Consider the following 12835-nt stretch of genomic DNA (forward strand, 5'->3'; position numbering starts at 1 on the left):
GAAGCCATAGTGAACGATTGGTATTATTGTAGAGAACACAATCCCGCCAATAGACCAGACACTAACAAAATAGTATTGAGCAGGAATCAGCAGCACCGAGACAGGGTCTGATACAAAATACCATCCACTTTTCCCTGATTTTTTTTTTTAATTTTCTTTTCTTATTTTTTTCTGGACAATACACACACAAAAATTACATTCCCATCATAATACACACGAGAACGTTACACGGCGGAACCTTGGACGGGTTCCCCACTCCGGACGGTTTAGAGCGTCGGACCCACTCAGGAAACGCGTCCCAGCTGTGACCTGCCCTGTTGTTTGCGTCAGTAAAATGGACTTTTAGCTGGAAGGAAGAGTCATGTTTAACATAAAGGTGTTGCAGAGAAACAAAACAGTCAAGTATGGAGTCCCTATGCTCGTAAGTAAGTTTTATATCACGTTGGTAACGTAAATACTAACGGCACATAAGCAGTGCCTAGCCTGTTAGTTAACACTTTAGCCAACAAGCTAGCAGTTTCATGAACGCACAATGCTACTGTCAAATGTCTGAGAGAGTTATTTTACCTTTTTATTCTGGCTATAATGGTCGAATTTGGTCGTTAGGGACTCAAAGTAGTGGCAGTTTTTTTTTTTTCTCTTTCGCTTTAGTTTAATTTACTTTGACCAGTCTAATTGTAGTGGTTTTTGATCTAAATGTGGAAAAAAACAATAAAATCGCTAGTTTTTAATTTTCCACAAATACAATGATGGTTAAATAAAGGAAAAAAAGAGTGGGTTTCAAACGGCGTTAAGGCTTTAACAACAATGTCTGACACCCTTTCACGACAGTAAAAGGTGCAGAATACAGCGAATCAGTCGCTCAGTATTATAATTTAGGTTTTACTTAACTTTCCCTTTAACTGCTGAATTGGACACTTGAGCGTCGTATATTAAGCTACGTTTAAAAGCACTATTTGGTTGCTACTATTCCTTAACCTACCATTTTCAGCTCTGAGCAATACAACTTAACAGTATTTTCTTTAACTGAAGTACAAGTTTATGGACTAAAGACTTATCTCGTCTAGAGCGGCAATGATTAGTCGACTAATCGGCAAACAACTTTGATAATCGAAGTTATATTTCAAGCAAAAAAGCCAAACCTACTCTGGTTACAGCTTCCCATTTGTTAGGATTATCTCCTTTTTTCTTTGTCTAATATGATAGTAGATTGAATATCTTTGGATTTTGGAGGATTGGCTAAATTTACTATAAGAAATAAAGAACAAATTTACTATCAGAAAATAATAAGCGGATTAATCAATAATGAAAATGATATTTAGTTGCAGCGTCTTGACACAGACTGTCATTCACTGTAAACTGATCAGCACCGGGATTTGTCTGTTGAGGAATCCTGTGCATGTCTGAAGGCTTCAAAGCATTTTCAGTTTATTAAGTACTCTCACCTAAAGCTGATGCGGTCCAACATATAATTTTTTTTAAAGTAAAAATTAATATACTTTACTGTTTTTAGTTTTTCACATGTGAGGATATGATGCTTTTCTTTGTCGTACAAACTCGGTATCTTTTGGTTTTGTTTGTCAGACAAAGCAAGATGTTTGAAGACGTCACCTTGGTCTGTGGGAAATTAGTTCAGCCATTATTCATTATTTTCTGGCATTTTGTAGACAAAACTGTCAATCCATCGGTTCAAAAAATAGTTGGTAAAATTAATCGATAATCAAAATAATCATTGGTTGCAGAGGTATTGTTCAAAATCAATGTTAATGTTGTAGCATGTGGTGCTGTTACTGTACTGTATTGCAAATTTGGGGCTAAAGAATCATGTAACGATAATTAAGTCTTATATGCCTGTGTAGCTTGCGTAACTTCTCTGAAAAGTGCTCTACATCGTCCTGACGTAATTAATCCAAATATTTTTCTGATTAACTAACCACAGGTATTTTTGGTGTTATTTCAGTTGCTGGTAGTTGGAGGTTCCTTTGGCCTGCGAGAGTTTACGCAAATCCGATATGATTCCCAGAAGATCAGAAAAAAGGTTTGTAGTAAATTAATGAAATTTTCCATATCCAGTCAAGGCTCGCATAATAAACGAGACAATAAATCAACTTTAAGTTCCCAGATCTTACATCATTATAAAAAACAGTTAAAAGACCTGCCACACAAGCACTTAAAGGCTCAGGGCAACAGTCTTTCTACAGTACTGTGTACGTTTGCAAAAACTCCTCCTGGTGGTTAGATCTTTAATTGCACCGGAGAGTGCACCAAGTGTGAAGTCTGAAAATAGTTCACATGTAGCGAGGTTTCTACATTTTCGAGGACTGTACGAATCTCACGGTTAAGTGTGGTAGATTTAGGCGTATTTCTAATATTGTTTTAGGGTAACTTGGAATTAGATACAAGATGTGTGTCCATTTCAGAAGGACACCGCAGGCACACGTCACAGAGATTTTTCTAACCCATTTAGAGTGAGTCAGTACAAGAGCAAGAAGTGAGAACAAGCTCTAATAATTCATTAAATGACAGACCCGATTCATTAAAATGAAAGAAGACCGACCCTTTATTAGAAACCATTATAATCTGATGAGCTTGCTGCGTGGGGGAGTAGCTGTTTTGTGCTATTTTGCCGGGACAAATGCCGATAAACGTCCTCTGGGTGGGAGCCAGATGGCAGGGGCATCTTTTCTTATTACTGTACTTGTGAGGCGGCACTATACTGTGGATGACGGTGGTGGAGGGGGCCATCATGCCCCTGGCACCACGCCTGTGTAGCTGCCCCCAAACCACTCGCTCTCCTCCAACAGGGCCATGCGCTAGACCGAGCCCCTCTCCTCTCCCAGGCCCCGTGGAGTACAGATTCAACCCTGCCCAGCGTGTGTGTGCGCGAGCATGGATTATCTAAACGGTTGTGAAAATGCACATGATTAAAACAACTCTTCCGGTTCTTACTTTGGGCTGTTAACAGCCAGTTCTTTTCTTTCTTTCTTTATTTTTTGTGTGTGTGTGTGCGTTCTGATATCTGCCTACTTAAATCATTAAAACCACTGTCTGAGAATAAGTCACTGTGTGATCCAATTTGCATTTTCTCTTCAGTGATATAATTTAGCCTGGAGGCAGGTATGAACTGCAAGGCCTTTTCCTCTTCACTATCCAGGTTCTATGTGAGTTTTCCTCACCTCTGAGTGCTCCCAGTTTGTTTTTTGGGTTCAGGCTACTGGCATTGTAGCGTTTATTACACCTCCACAGTAGGTATCCTACTACTTACTTATTCCCCATTAATTCCCTGGTCTGAAGGCTGCAAAATATTCTATATATTATGTATTTGCTGTAGCAGTGTAGGTCTAATTTAAAATCAATCATGGCATTATGAAACTCACAAGTCACCCGTAACTGCGGCATTATTGCTATGAAATATTAGAACTCATTAAAAGTAATGATTCAGAATGGGATTAATTTCAGTCCTGTTCTTGGGCAAAATAGGTTTGAATTGAAAAACCCAGATAGCTCAACTGTCTCTCCCAAAACCCCCGACATAGATTTAGTGTCGTTTTTACTAAACGTGGTGATGTTTAGCTAAATCGAGGAATAAAATAGGGTAAAATGAGATTCTCCCTGTGGGGTTGGAGAGGCTCGACTCTGACACTGGTGAGAAAAAGACGTCAGTGCTTATGTCTCCCACACGAGGTTATGGAAGAAGACTTCTTCACCTCTTCTGCAGCTGTCATCCTTTTATACATTAAAGAAGTAATACATGAAGGAGAAGATGGGTGATTCTGCGTAGAAGGGGCTGCTCTCCCTTCAGTTGAAAGTTGTAACCATACAAACCTCTCCCGCCTTGTTTCATTATGTCATTTCTCTCCAAACACTAATGATTTTTAATTTTGCTACGCACCAAATTCATCACTCAAACGAGGAGCCCCTTCACATCTTTGCCTTTCTTCTCTTTTTCATTTTCTTTTTATGTTGCAAACTTGTGAGGCCCTGCCAGAGAGCTCCATATGCGTTTTACAATATTTCTTCTCTGTTCTCTCTCAGCTGGATCCTTCACTGGAGGCCAGAGTGAACGTCGAGAGGCAGCCAGTCATACTGGAGGAGGAATACGAGGTAAGGAGAGACAGGTTGAGACCTTGAGGGGGTGTGGGTGGTGGTGGGGGGGGTAGATGAAGGAAACTAACCACTACTTTCCTAACCTGCCTGTACCTAAGTTGTTAGACAACTGGGAAAATATATTATCCTACAGTTTTGTTTTTTTTAATGTTATTACACAATATGAAATGCGGAGTGAAAAGCTGGCTGTCTTTACGAAGGGGGAGACACATTGTCGTTACGATATGGGGATAGCAGTGCACATTTTCAGACAGTTCCTCCTGGAAAGCAAGTGGGGAGGGCCTGAGTGTCAGGTTGTTGTTTTCGGAAAGTTACAGAAACGCTCGGACAAAGCACCGACATGAATCCGACATCGGAAAGATGTGGAGGGGGAGGGGGTTTCTAAAGCTGTTCGACCATGTGACAAGCAGGTTTGAAGAAGCACCCTGGCAGCTTAATTCTTGCCTCTGCTCTCCTTCGTGACATACCAGATGGTCAGAATTTTCTACATCTGGCCATTTCAAAGTACATCAAGTGAACTCAGAAAAGAATTCCTAAATTGACTTTGAAGCAACGTCTTGTGTTATGAAAACTTTTTTCCCCTCATGATACTTGAAAAATCCTGTACAGTTTTCAGACACTGTTTAATCTTTGTCTTAGTTGATGTTTAAACCTTATCTCCTTGTTTTTTTTTCCTCTCTCTCTCTCTCTCTCTCTCTCTCTCTCTCTCTCTCTCTCTCTCTCTGCAGAAGATAAGGGAGTTGAATTTGGAAGAGTGGAAGAACATCCGTGGTCCTCGTCCCTGGGAAGACTCCAGAGAGTATCAGGAGCAGCAGCGATCCAAGCAGAGCAAAAAAGACTAAAGTTCAGGGACGCCGGGCTGAACAGCCTGCACACATACTGCATCAGGACATGCAAGACAAAAATGGACGGAGTCTGTGGCAATGCTGCAACTTCAGGGCATGGGCTACTAGTGGTTAAAATTATGCCACATGAGCTCAAAACCTTGAAATAAATTCAAGGTGAGCCTTAAATTTAAAAGAAATATGCACTGATTCTTGTAGCTTTATACACAAAAGTATAAGGCAGTCTTCTGTTGGTTGGTTGTTGTCCAGTCTCATCAGGAGTGTGTAATAACAACAACCAGTAGGTGGCACACCTGTGTCATGTTGAACCATACCTTGCAGGCAGAAACCAAGGAGGGAAATATAGATTTCGATTTTTGATCCATGTCTCAATAAATTATTACTATTGATCCGAATTGTTACTTTTACTTAAATTTTATTTTTGACAAAAGCTCGTAGATGTGGTGGGTCTTTTTTTTTTTTTTTTTTTTTTTTTTTTTAAACAACCGTATTGCATTGATTTACCAGTTGAAAGTATAGAAGTATAAATAACACCATAGTCAAGCCTTTCTTCAGGCTTTATAGGTTTTGACAGTAATCTGTTTCTCTGACAGTTATTACTTTGCAATGCGGTGGATTTATTATGTTTCTAATGGGAATAGTATTACCTTTTTGCTTTTTTTTTTTTTGTCCTACAAAACAACAGAACATGATTTTTGATGCATGCTGCAATGTATTCACATCAGTATGTATAAGTAATGTTCGTGTGAGCGACAGACAATGTATGTTCTGCCTCACCTCATTCAGCTTTTGAAATAGGGATGTAATGAGTATTCTTCAGGTGTAAAGGTCTGTGTGACAATGTCTTGGGATACATTTTCTATAATCGCATTTTTTTATGTTTGCGATATTTGAGTCAGACTCAGATATTTACGGGAAACAAAAGGTATGTGAGGATTTTATTTTTTTTTTTTTTTTTTTTTTTTTAAAAAAAAATTTTTTTATTTTTGGTGTGTGTGTCGCTTCGTCGTTGGTTGTTTCGGGGTCGAGCAGAGCTGCCATGAAGTAGCAAATGCCTCTATTCCACCAAACAGAGCTGAATGACATAGCGGAGAAATCAAGTATTTTGTCACAGGATTAGCAGATCACACTGAGGCTTTCTTGTCAAGCTGTGTATTGATAAAAATGTCTGGTGTTTCTGAAGAAGCCTCTCTAAATTTAGAGGAGTCACATGTCTGATAATCAAACTTACTGCAAGGACGCTGCGGTTTCTAACTGTGGGAGGGAAGAAATGTTGAGTTTGACGATAGCCAACCTGAACTGTACTTTGGAGGACGTGGCTTATACTGTGATGTTAGCTGCCATGGTGGAAGAAGTAGTAAGATGTTAAGTAAAAGTAGCAATCCCGCAATTTAAAAGTACTCCACCTAAAGTAAAAGTAATGCCTTCAAAATCTTACTTATTTAAAAGTATAAAAGTATTATCAGAGGAACAATCTTGAAGCTTAAAAGCAAAAGCAGTGCTTGAAGAAATACTCAGATATTTTACTCAATATACTAATAATACCACACTAAATACACTCAATTACAAGCATATCCTACATTGAATGCAGGAAAGTATGTAAATATAATCACGAAAATGAACTTAAAAACTTGGCAAATAGTGAGCAATGGCCGGCAGAATTACCCAGAGCTCAAGGTGAAACCTTCACTATGCTCGTTTTGTCAAACCAGTAGTTGAAACATGAAGTCACTGACAAGAGAAGCGGCAAATCCTCCCATTTTAGGAGCTGGATCCATGAAATCCACCTGCTGAAGTGTCCTTTCTGTGCGGGAGGATGGGGCAGGTTAAATGAGCGTTTTGGTACAGTAGTCAATATTTCAGTTGTTTTTTTGAGATTTCTTGCATAAGAAGCTTTGTGGATTAAGCAAATACTTGTACATAGAGTCACTTATCTGCTCCAGATCTCTTCACAAGTACAATAATATTTGACAAACTGTTACTTGGACGTCTCCCAGAGTTAATCATGTTTTCACCACAGTTATGAACTGATAGTTAGTGGTTTAATTTCCCTCTGGTGATATCAGACTTTCAGTTTGATGAAGCAACGCAGTGAGAGGGCTTAAACCGCAGATAACAGATTGGACTCTGAAATGGTGACAGGTTTTATTAGCATGCACTCAGATGTGCTGGAGGAAGTGGATAAATCTTGACAGTCAGCCAGCTGCTATTGTAAGGCGGCAAACCATAACACACATCAGTTTTACTCTCGGAAAACCATTAATTTAATTGAAATCATTTTTCCTGATATTCTCAGAATAAACATCCGTAAAATCCACTTTAAAATCGTTGAAAATTGGCGCTCCTTATAACTCCAGAATCCGGCCAAAAAGCATCTTGATTTTTAGGCTTACGCCTGTGCATCCATGGGTAAATTGCAAAAAAGAACTGCTAATAGCAAATTGGCATACTTTCTTAATGGTGCCAATTTGCCAAAATGTAAATAAATGTAGCCTGTGGAGAGGGTGGGGGAGCAGTTGCCTCCATTTCACTGTGTCACAACCACTGCTCTGGATAATACACAGCAGAAATTCTCTCTCATCGGGACTGTTTCTTTGGTAGAAAGTAGTTCCAATGAAAACTGGCGACAGGGCGTTTGTTTTTTGATGATTTGATGATTTGAACTGACCATTATGGCGTGTGACAGTTTTCAACATTGAAATCGTCATCACTCCATATTCTGCAGACAAAATGATTAGAGCTTTGAACTAAATATTCCTCTTGTTCTAGTCATTTTTTGATTTTTATTTCCTCTTCAAACTCCTTGTTAAATGTACATCATATGGTGTGTGTGTGTGTGTGTTTTGAACCATTTGTAACCTCACTAATTGGGCAAAGCTGTACTGCCTCACATCTTCTCTATAGAGCCCGCTTCAAATGAACCATGCGGAGGAGACTTGAGAGTGCTACAGCAAAAGATATGTCGCAGCACACCCCGATTGGAGCTACACCAAGGGTGTAGTCGTCAGAGGCCCAAATGGGTCAATGCAGAGGGCCTTGTTATTGTAAACGACCTGCCAGGGCGCATGATGAGTTGGAGTCCTAATTTTAAAAAGGCACACCCCTTTACATGCCGTTAAATTTTTCATTTGAAAAGGCAAAAAAAAAGGAAATTAAATATTCATCGTACAAGGCTAAAAAAGGGGAAATGAAATTCAATATTTACTAGGTCGTTCTATGAGTGTGAGAACTAACGAAGACCGAGAAACAAGAATCGTGTAACTGGCTGAAATTCTGGGCCTTGTGACCACTGCGGTTCTGAGACGCTAAATGATCCTTAGCATCTTCCAGCGGGCCCGGAGCTGGATCAGGCCCCCTGGAAGATTTCGCCCCCCCTCGATCTGCAACCCTGTAAGTAGGTTTTTCACGAGTCGAACCAAATGGCTGCTGCCAGATCATCAGGGCTCTGATGTGGAAACACTCCGCAGAAGAACCAGTCAGCGCTCAGTCTTTTTGGCCCTCAATGAATGAACCCCCCTCTCCCAAATACACTTACACACACACACACACACACTCCAGACGATGATTAATTACTAGTATTATCTCACGAGACATTTTTCACAGAGATGATCATTCAGTTCATGAGGAAATAGAAAATATTCTTGGCCTTGTCTGAGGATTTCCTGGTGATTCCTCAGCCAACGCTGTGTTTATTCCATATATTAGTATTTATTAGGCAGAAAAGTGAGATTATCCAAAACTTTATTAGTTGGACTTTTAAGTCACACCCACTAAACGCAACATAAGCCCACAACTGAAAATACACACCGGATTTCTAGCAAATGCATTTCATTTGATCTTTAAAGTTTTAATCCTTACGATTAGTTGGTCTTTACAGCATCTTTCAAAATATTCTGATGGCGTACGTTTTTGCATGTACGCAGATTTTACAATCGATATGACAACCGGTCTGTATATTGATTCTCATTGTTCTGGTTCCACGCTGGGTAGAGGAGTGGGACGCAGCACGCGCTGCCGTCCGCCTCTGTTTTTTTTTTTTTCGACGCTAGGAGCCGCCAAAGGCAGAAAGTTTCAAATCCTGCGCGCAGGGACCAGCCCGAATGATACTGGATCATTCAAGTTGATCCCGATTTAAGAGTTTTAAAGAATCCAATATTGGTGTATCAACTGATAGACATTGCTCATAAACACATACATTCACATTTCTCATCCCGTAGCGTTTTTTTTTTTTACATTTTTTTTAAAGAATTGAGGCCAAGATATACAATATCTTGAGTGGGACATTTTACAGTATTTATCGACCAGCATATACATGGATACTGTCACATCTGCAATAAGCTAATATCTGCTAACTTACCGGTCTAGCTCGAAGTATCACCACGGTCTAATACTGGTGGGAACCTCCCGTTTTGTCTTGTCCCCAACATGTCCCTTTAATAGTGCAGTCACCCCTCGACTCCCGCTATAAGGCGTGCGGCAAATCCCTAATGGCTGGAGGGAAAACGATTTAAAAACATGGGAGAATAACTTGTTTGTATTATCACGGAGGCGATGTCATCGCCATACGCACGTTTCAGTAATCACAGGGCATATTTCAAGAGTTCGTAGACCAGGTGTTAGGAATTAAGTGCGCCCACGTGTGTACAGGAAGGTACAAGCGCTGATTAGTCGATTAGTCGAGCGACGACAATTCAAATCATTTGCGTCATTTATCAGTTAAAAATGTCAGTGCTAAAACTTTACTTTAAGTGACCTTATTTAGCATTTGTAAGATGTACACAAACAGTAAATAAATGGTTTATAACCCACTGTAATGTAGTTGTACGCAGCTATAAGGGCATTATAAATTATCATTGTGTAATTAATACACAGTAAAAAATATAACTTTTCCTATGAAGACATATTTTGCATTAGAACAGTGTTTTCTCTTATTCCCAGGCATTATCCTGTGCCCCTGCACTTATGGGTTCCCACAGGAGGAGCTATACTTGTTAACAAACACATTAATAAACTCTTACTGCTTACTACCACATGATATTGATATATAAACCATTTTTTTTATTGTTCATATAGTGGTTTTACATGCTAAATGGAGGGACTTAAAATAAAGTGTTTCACATATCAGTTATTGGCTGATTATGGATTCTCAGATGTGATTGTTCCCAGTTTGCTGATAATATATCTTTGGGTTTTAGACTGTTGTTCAGAGACACAGAGCAATTTCACCGTGGCTTCTATGAGTTCACGACATATTTTTTTTAAAACATCTGTGACATTTTTCTGTGACTAAACGATTAATGGACGTTAACTGAGAGATTAATCAATAACGAAAGTCATCTTTTAGTCGGAGCCCTCGTGTATGTTTTTTGTGTCATTTTCATCAGGCCCTTGTTCCGGATAGTAAAACCACAGCCGCAGAAGCTGCAATCAGCGAGAGCCTCGACCCCCACTACCCTACGGACTCACTGAAATGTCACATACAGAGAGCTACAGAATCAGATGACAAAAAAATAGACTTATTGTACATGAAGGCAGGAAAGTTAGCGGGGAAATGACCCCTGTGTGTATTTTATTTAGGCTCTCTCTCTCTCTCTCTTTCTCGTTTCATTTCTATAAATAGAGAGACGCTTGGCAGCTGAGGGGTAGTCCACGCAGAACAAATGCACCCCCCGGCTGTTTCACTCCATTCCCCACATAATGAGCCAGACGGAACGCGCGCAGAGCGCTGCCATCACTTCCTCCCTCCCCAGGACCGAGGCGTTGCCACGGAGACGCGGCGGATGGGCAGAGGGGGGGCACGCGAGCCGACACCCTCAGACGAGCTGACCCCTCTGCCTCGATCTCCCGTCCTCTCGCCATCCTTCACTCTTGACTCTCTCCCTCTCACTCAGCACCGTAAGGCACGGGGGGGGAGATGAGCGGACGAGCGCGGAGCCCTGCGTCCCACACTCTGCCCCTGCGCGCCGTGTCTCTGATGTAATGGAGTCGGTGTGGGTGTTCCTCTCTCACCCATCTTCTGCTGCAAATCAATTCCAGACCAGCGAACCCCTGAATGCTCAGCCCCTATTAGCCGCGGCTGCAGAAGTGGCGCTCTCCGTAGACAAGCTGCGCTCTATGTGTGCAGATACCGATCTCTGCGGATACTACTTAAGCTGAGAGTGCGCACAGTGTGAGAGCGTAGCGCAGGGCTCCCTTCTATCCGCATTTCCCTGTGTGTTTCTGGACTGTCTGGGTTTTATTTGACGAGAGGGTTAGTTGGTGCAGGCGAGTCAAGGTTATGTAGCATTATATGAAGAATGACCAGCTACTTTTCCCTGTATTCGTCCAGGCGATGAATACAGGTCTGAAAGATGGGGGGGGGGCAGTGATGCTGTGATGCAGTGGTTGCCAACCCCTTTGGCCACTGACCCCTTAAAATGAAGCAATATCTGCTCTGTGAGTCCTCTTCATAGGTCCTTTCCTGGTTTGATTTGAAGGAAAAATAAACATAATTTTGTGTGAAGGAAAGTTTTTTTTCTTTTCATAATCTTGCTGTGAAGATTCAGATTTACTTTGGTCGCTGCTCTAGTGACCCACTGGTAGCTGTTTTTGGTTTCGTTTGTTCTGGGTTTTAATCATCCAGGTGTTGAGATACGGTATCTCTCTCTCTCTCTCTGAGATTTCTGCAGCCACCCCGAGACTAGTTCAAAGGAGTTTTGTCTGCCATCCTCGAAGCACTGAAAAATTGTTTTTGCCGAAACGGTGTCCCAGCTGGAACTAGTTTATACCAAAGAAATGGTACCCGTGAAATCTGTTGACATCATGTCGTTGTGGATTATCCAGAGCTGGGGTTCTCAGCCTGGAGGATGGGGAATCCCCAAGGGGATGCGAGATGAATCTAAGTGATTACCGGAATAAGGGGCCCGGTCATCCTAGCTTTGGATTTTCAGGGTGAAGATAAATTCATTTCAGTGATTTGGATCCAAAGCTAAATCTGAGCTTTCATGTAGTTTCACTTGGGTGAACTTCGACATGAGAATTTGTGCCACTGGCCAGTCGCAGATTGTCATTGGCAGTGCTGACCTTTGAGGGGAACAGAGGAACTGAAGACTCAAAAAGTCGAGGATGCTATCGCATGAGCTGCGTCGCACCATCTTATATAAACCTACTCTGCTGAAGTATGAAATGCTCTACAAAGATATGCAGCAAGGTTTGCAGTAGTTATGACACGGGAGTCAATGGTACAAACACAAAGCAAGAAGGGTTAACATTTTGTCCAGTTAGTTACCAGAGCACAGATGGTCAATGCTGCTTCCAGCACCATCTACAGTATATCACCAGGATGCACGAATGAATTTTACTGTGCCACTTTCCGGGCTGATGAAGCACTAAGGAACGAGAAAAAAAACAAAATTCCACCTCAAAATCAGGTTTATTTTTCCAGACTTGTCAATAATCTTTGCATTTCTCTTGTGACATCTGACAGCAGTTTAACTCTTGAGGCCTTGAAACTTGAGGCCTTTGCAAATTAACCGACGTGAGAGGAGGAATCCCTCTTTTATTGAACTGCTCACAACTCATAGATGTGATAAGGGGTCGCAAGTAGACATGGCTTTGTATATCACTTCGGGAACCGTTGTCCCACAGTAACAGGAGCCATTTCTGGAAAGAGATTTTGCTGTTGAGGTTTTTCAATTTTAATTTTTCAGAGTTGTGAACACCACATATGAACTTCACACTGGGGTAAAGGCAGAGATGTCTAAGACCCATATCTTAAAACCTGAGCAAATAAAACCAAAACCATTTGCATGGCCGGCTGGGACTAGTGGTAAGTGAGGATTTTTCTTTCGTATAATTTGAATGAACAGACGTGCATCTCTTCTACTGAGTCCTCAAGGGGCTTG

At 41.1% G+C, this 12835-nt stretch overlaps 1 protein-coding gene across 1 annotated transcript; it reads left to right on the forward strand.

The window, feature by feature from the left end:
* The first annotated feature begins 48 nt into the window (after positions 1–48).
* LOC120795767 (cytochrome c oxidase assembly protein COX16 homolog, mitochondrial) lies at positions 49–5390 on the forward strand. Its single transcript, XM_040137913.1, has 4 exons — positions 49–421; positions 1961–2038; positions 4036–4104; positions 4836–5390. Exons 1-4 carry the CDS (start codon positions 362–364, stop codon positions 4947–4949), a joined length of 321 nt encoding a protein of 106 aa, XP_039993847.1. The 5' UTR covers positions 49–361; the 3' UTR covers positions 4950–5390.
* The last annotated feature ends 7445 nt before the right edge of the window (positions 5391–12835 follow it).

This window comes from Xiphias gladius, chromosome 10 (assembly GCF_016859285.1).
Source record: "Xiphias gladius isolate SHS-SW01 ecotype Sanya breed wild chromosome 10, ASM1685928v1, whole genome shotgun sequence".
Classification (NCBI taxonomy): domain Eukaryota; kingdom Metazoa; phylum Chordata; class Actinopteri; order Istiophoriformes; family Xiphiidae; genus Xiphias; species Xiphias gladius.

Bases quoted from the DNA above. Each gene is read 5' to 3' on its own strand.
- LOC120795767 (XM_040137913.1), top strand. From the start codon at position 362: ATGTTTAACATAAAGGTGTTGCAGAGAAACAAAACAGTCAAGTATGGA. The intron at 422-1,960 runs GTAAGTAAGTTT...GTGTTATTTCAG, and splicing joins AGTATGGAGTCCCTATGCTC to TTGCTGGTAGTTGGAGGTTC. The intron at 4,105-4,835 runs GTAAGGAGAGAC...CTCTCTCTGCAG, and splicing joins TACTGGAGGAGGAATACGAG to AAGATAAGGGAGTTGAATTT.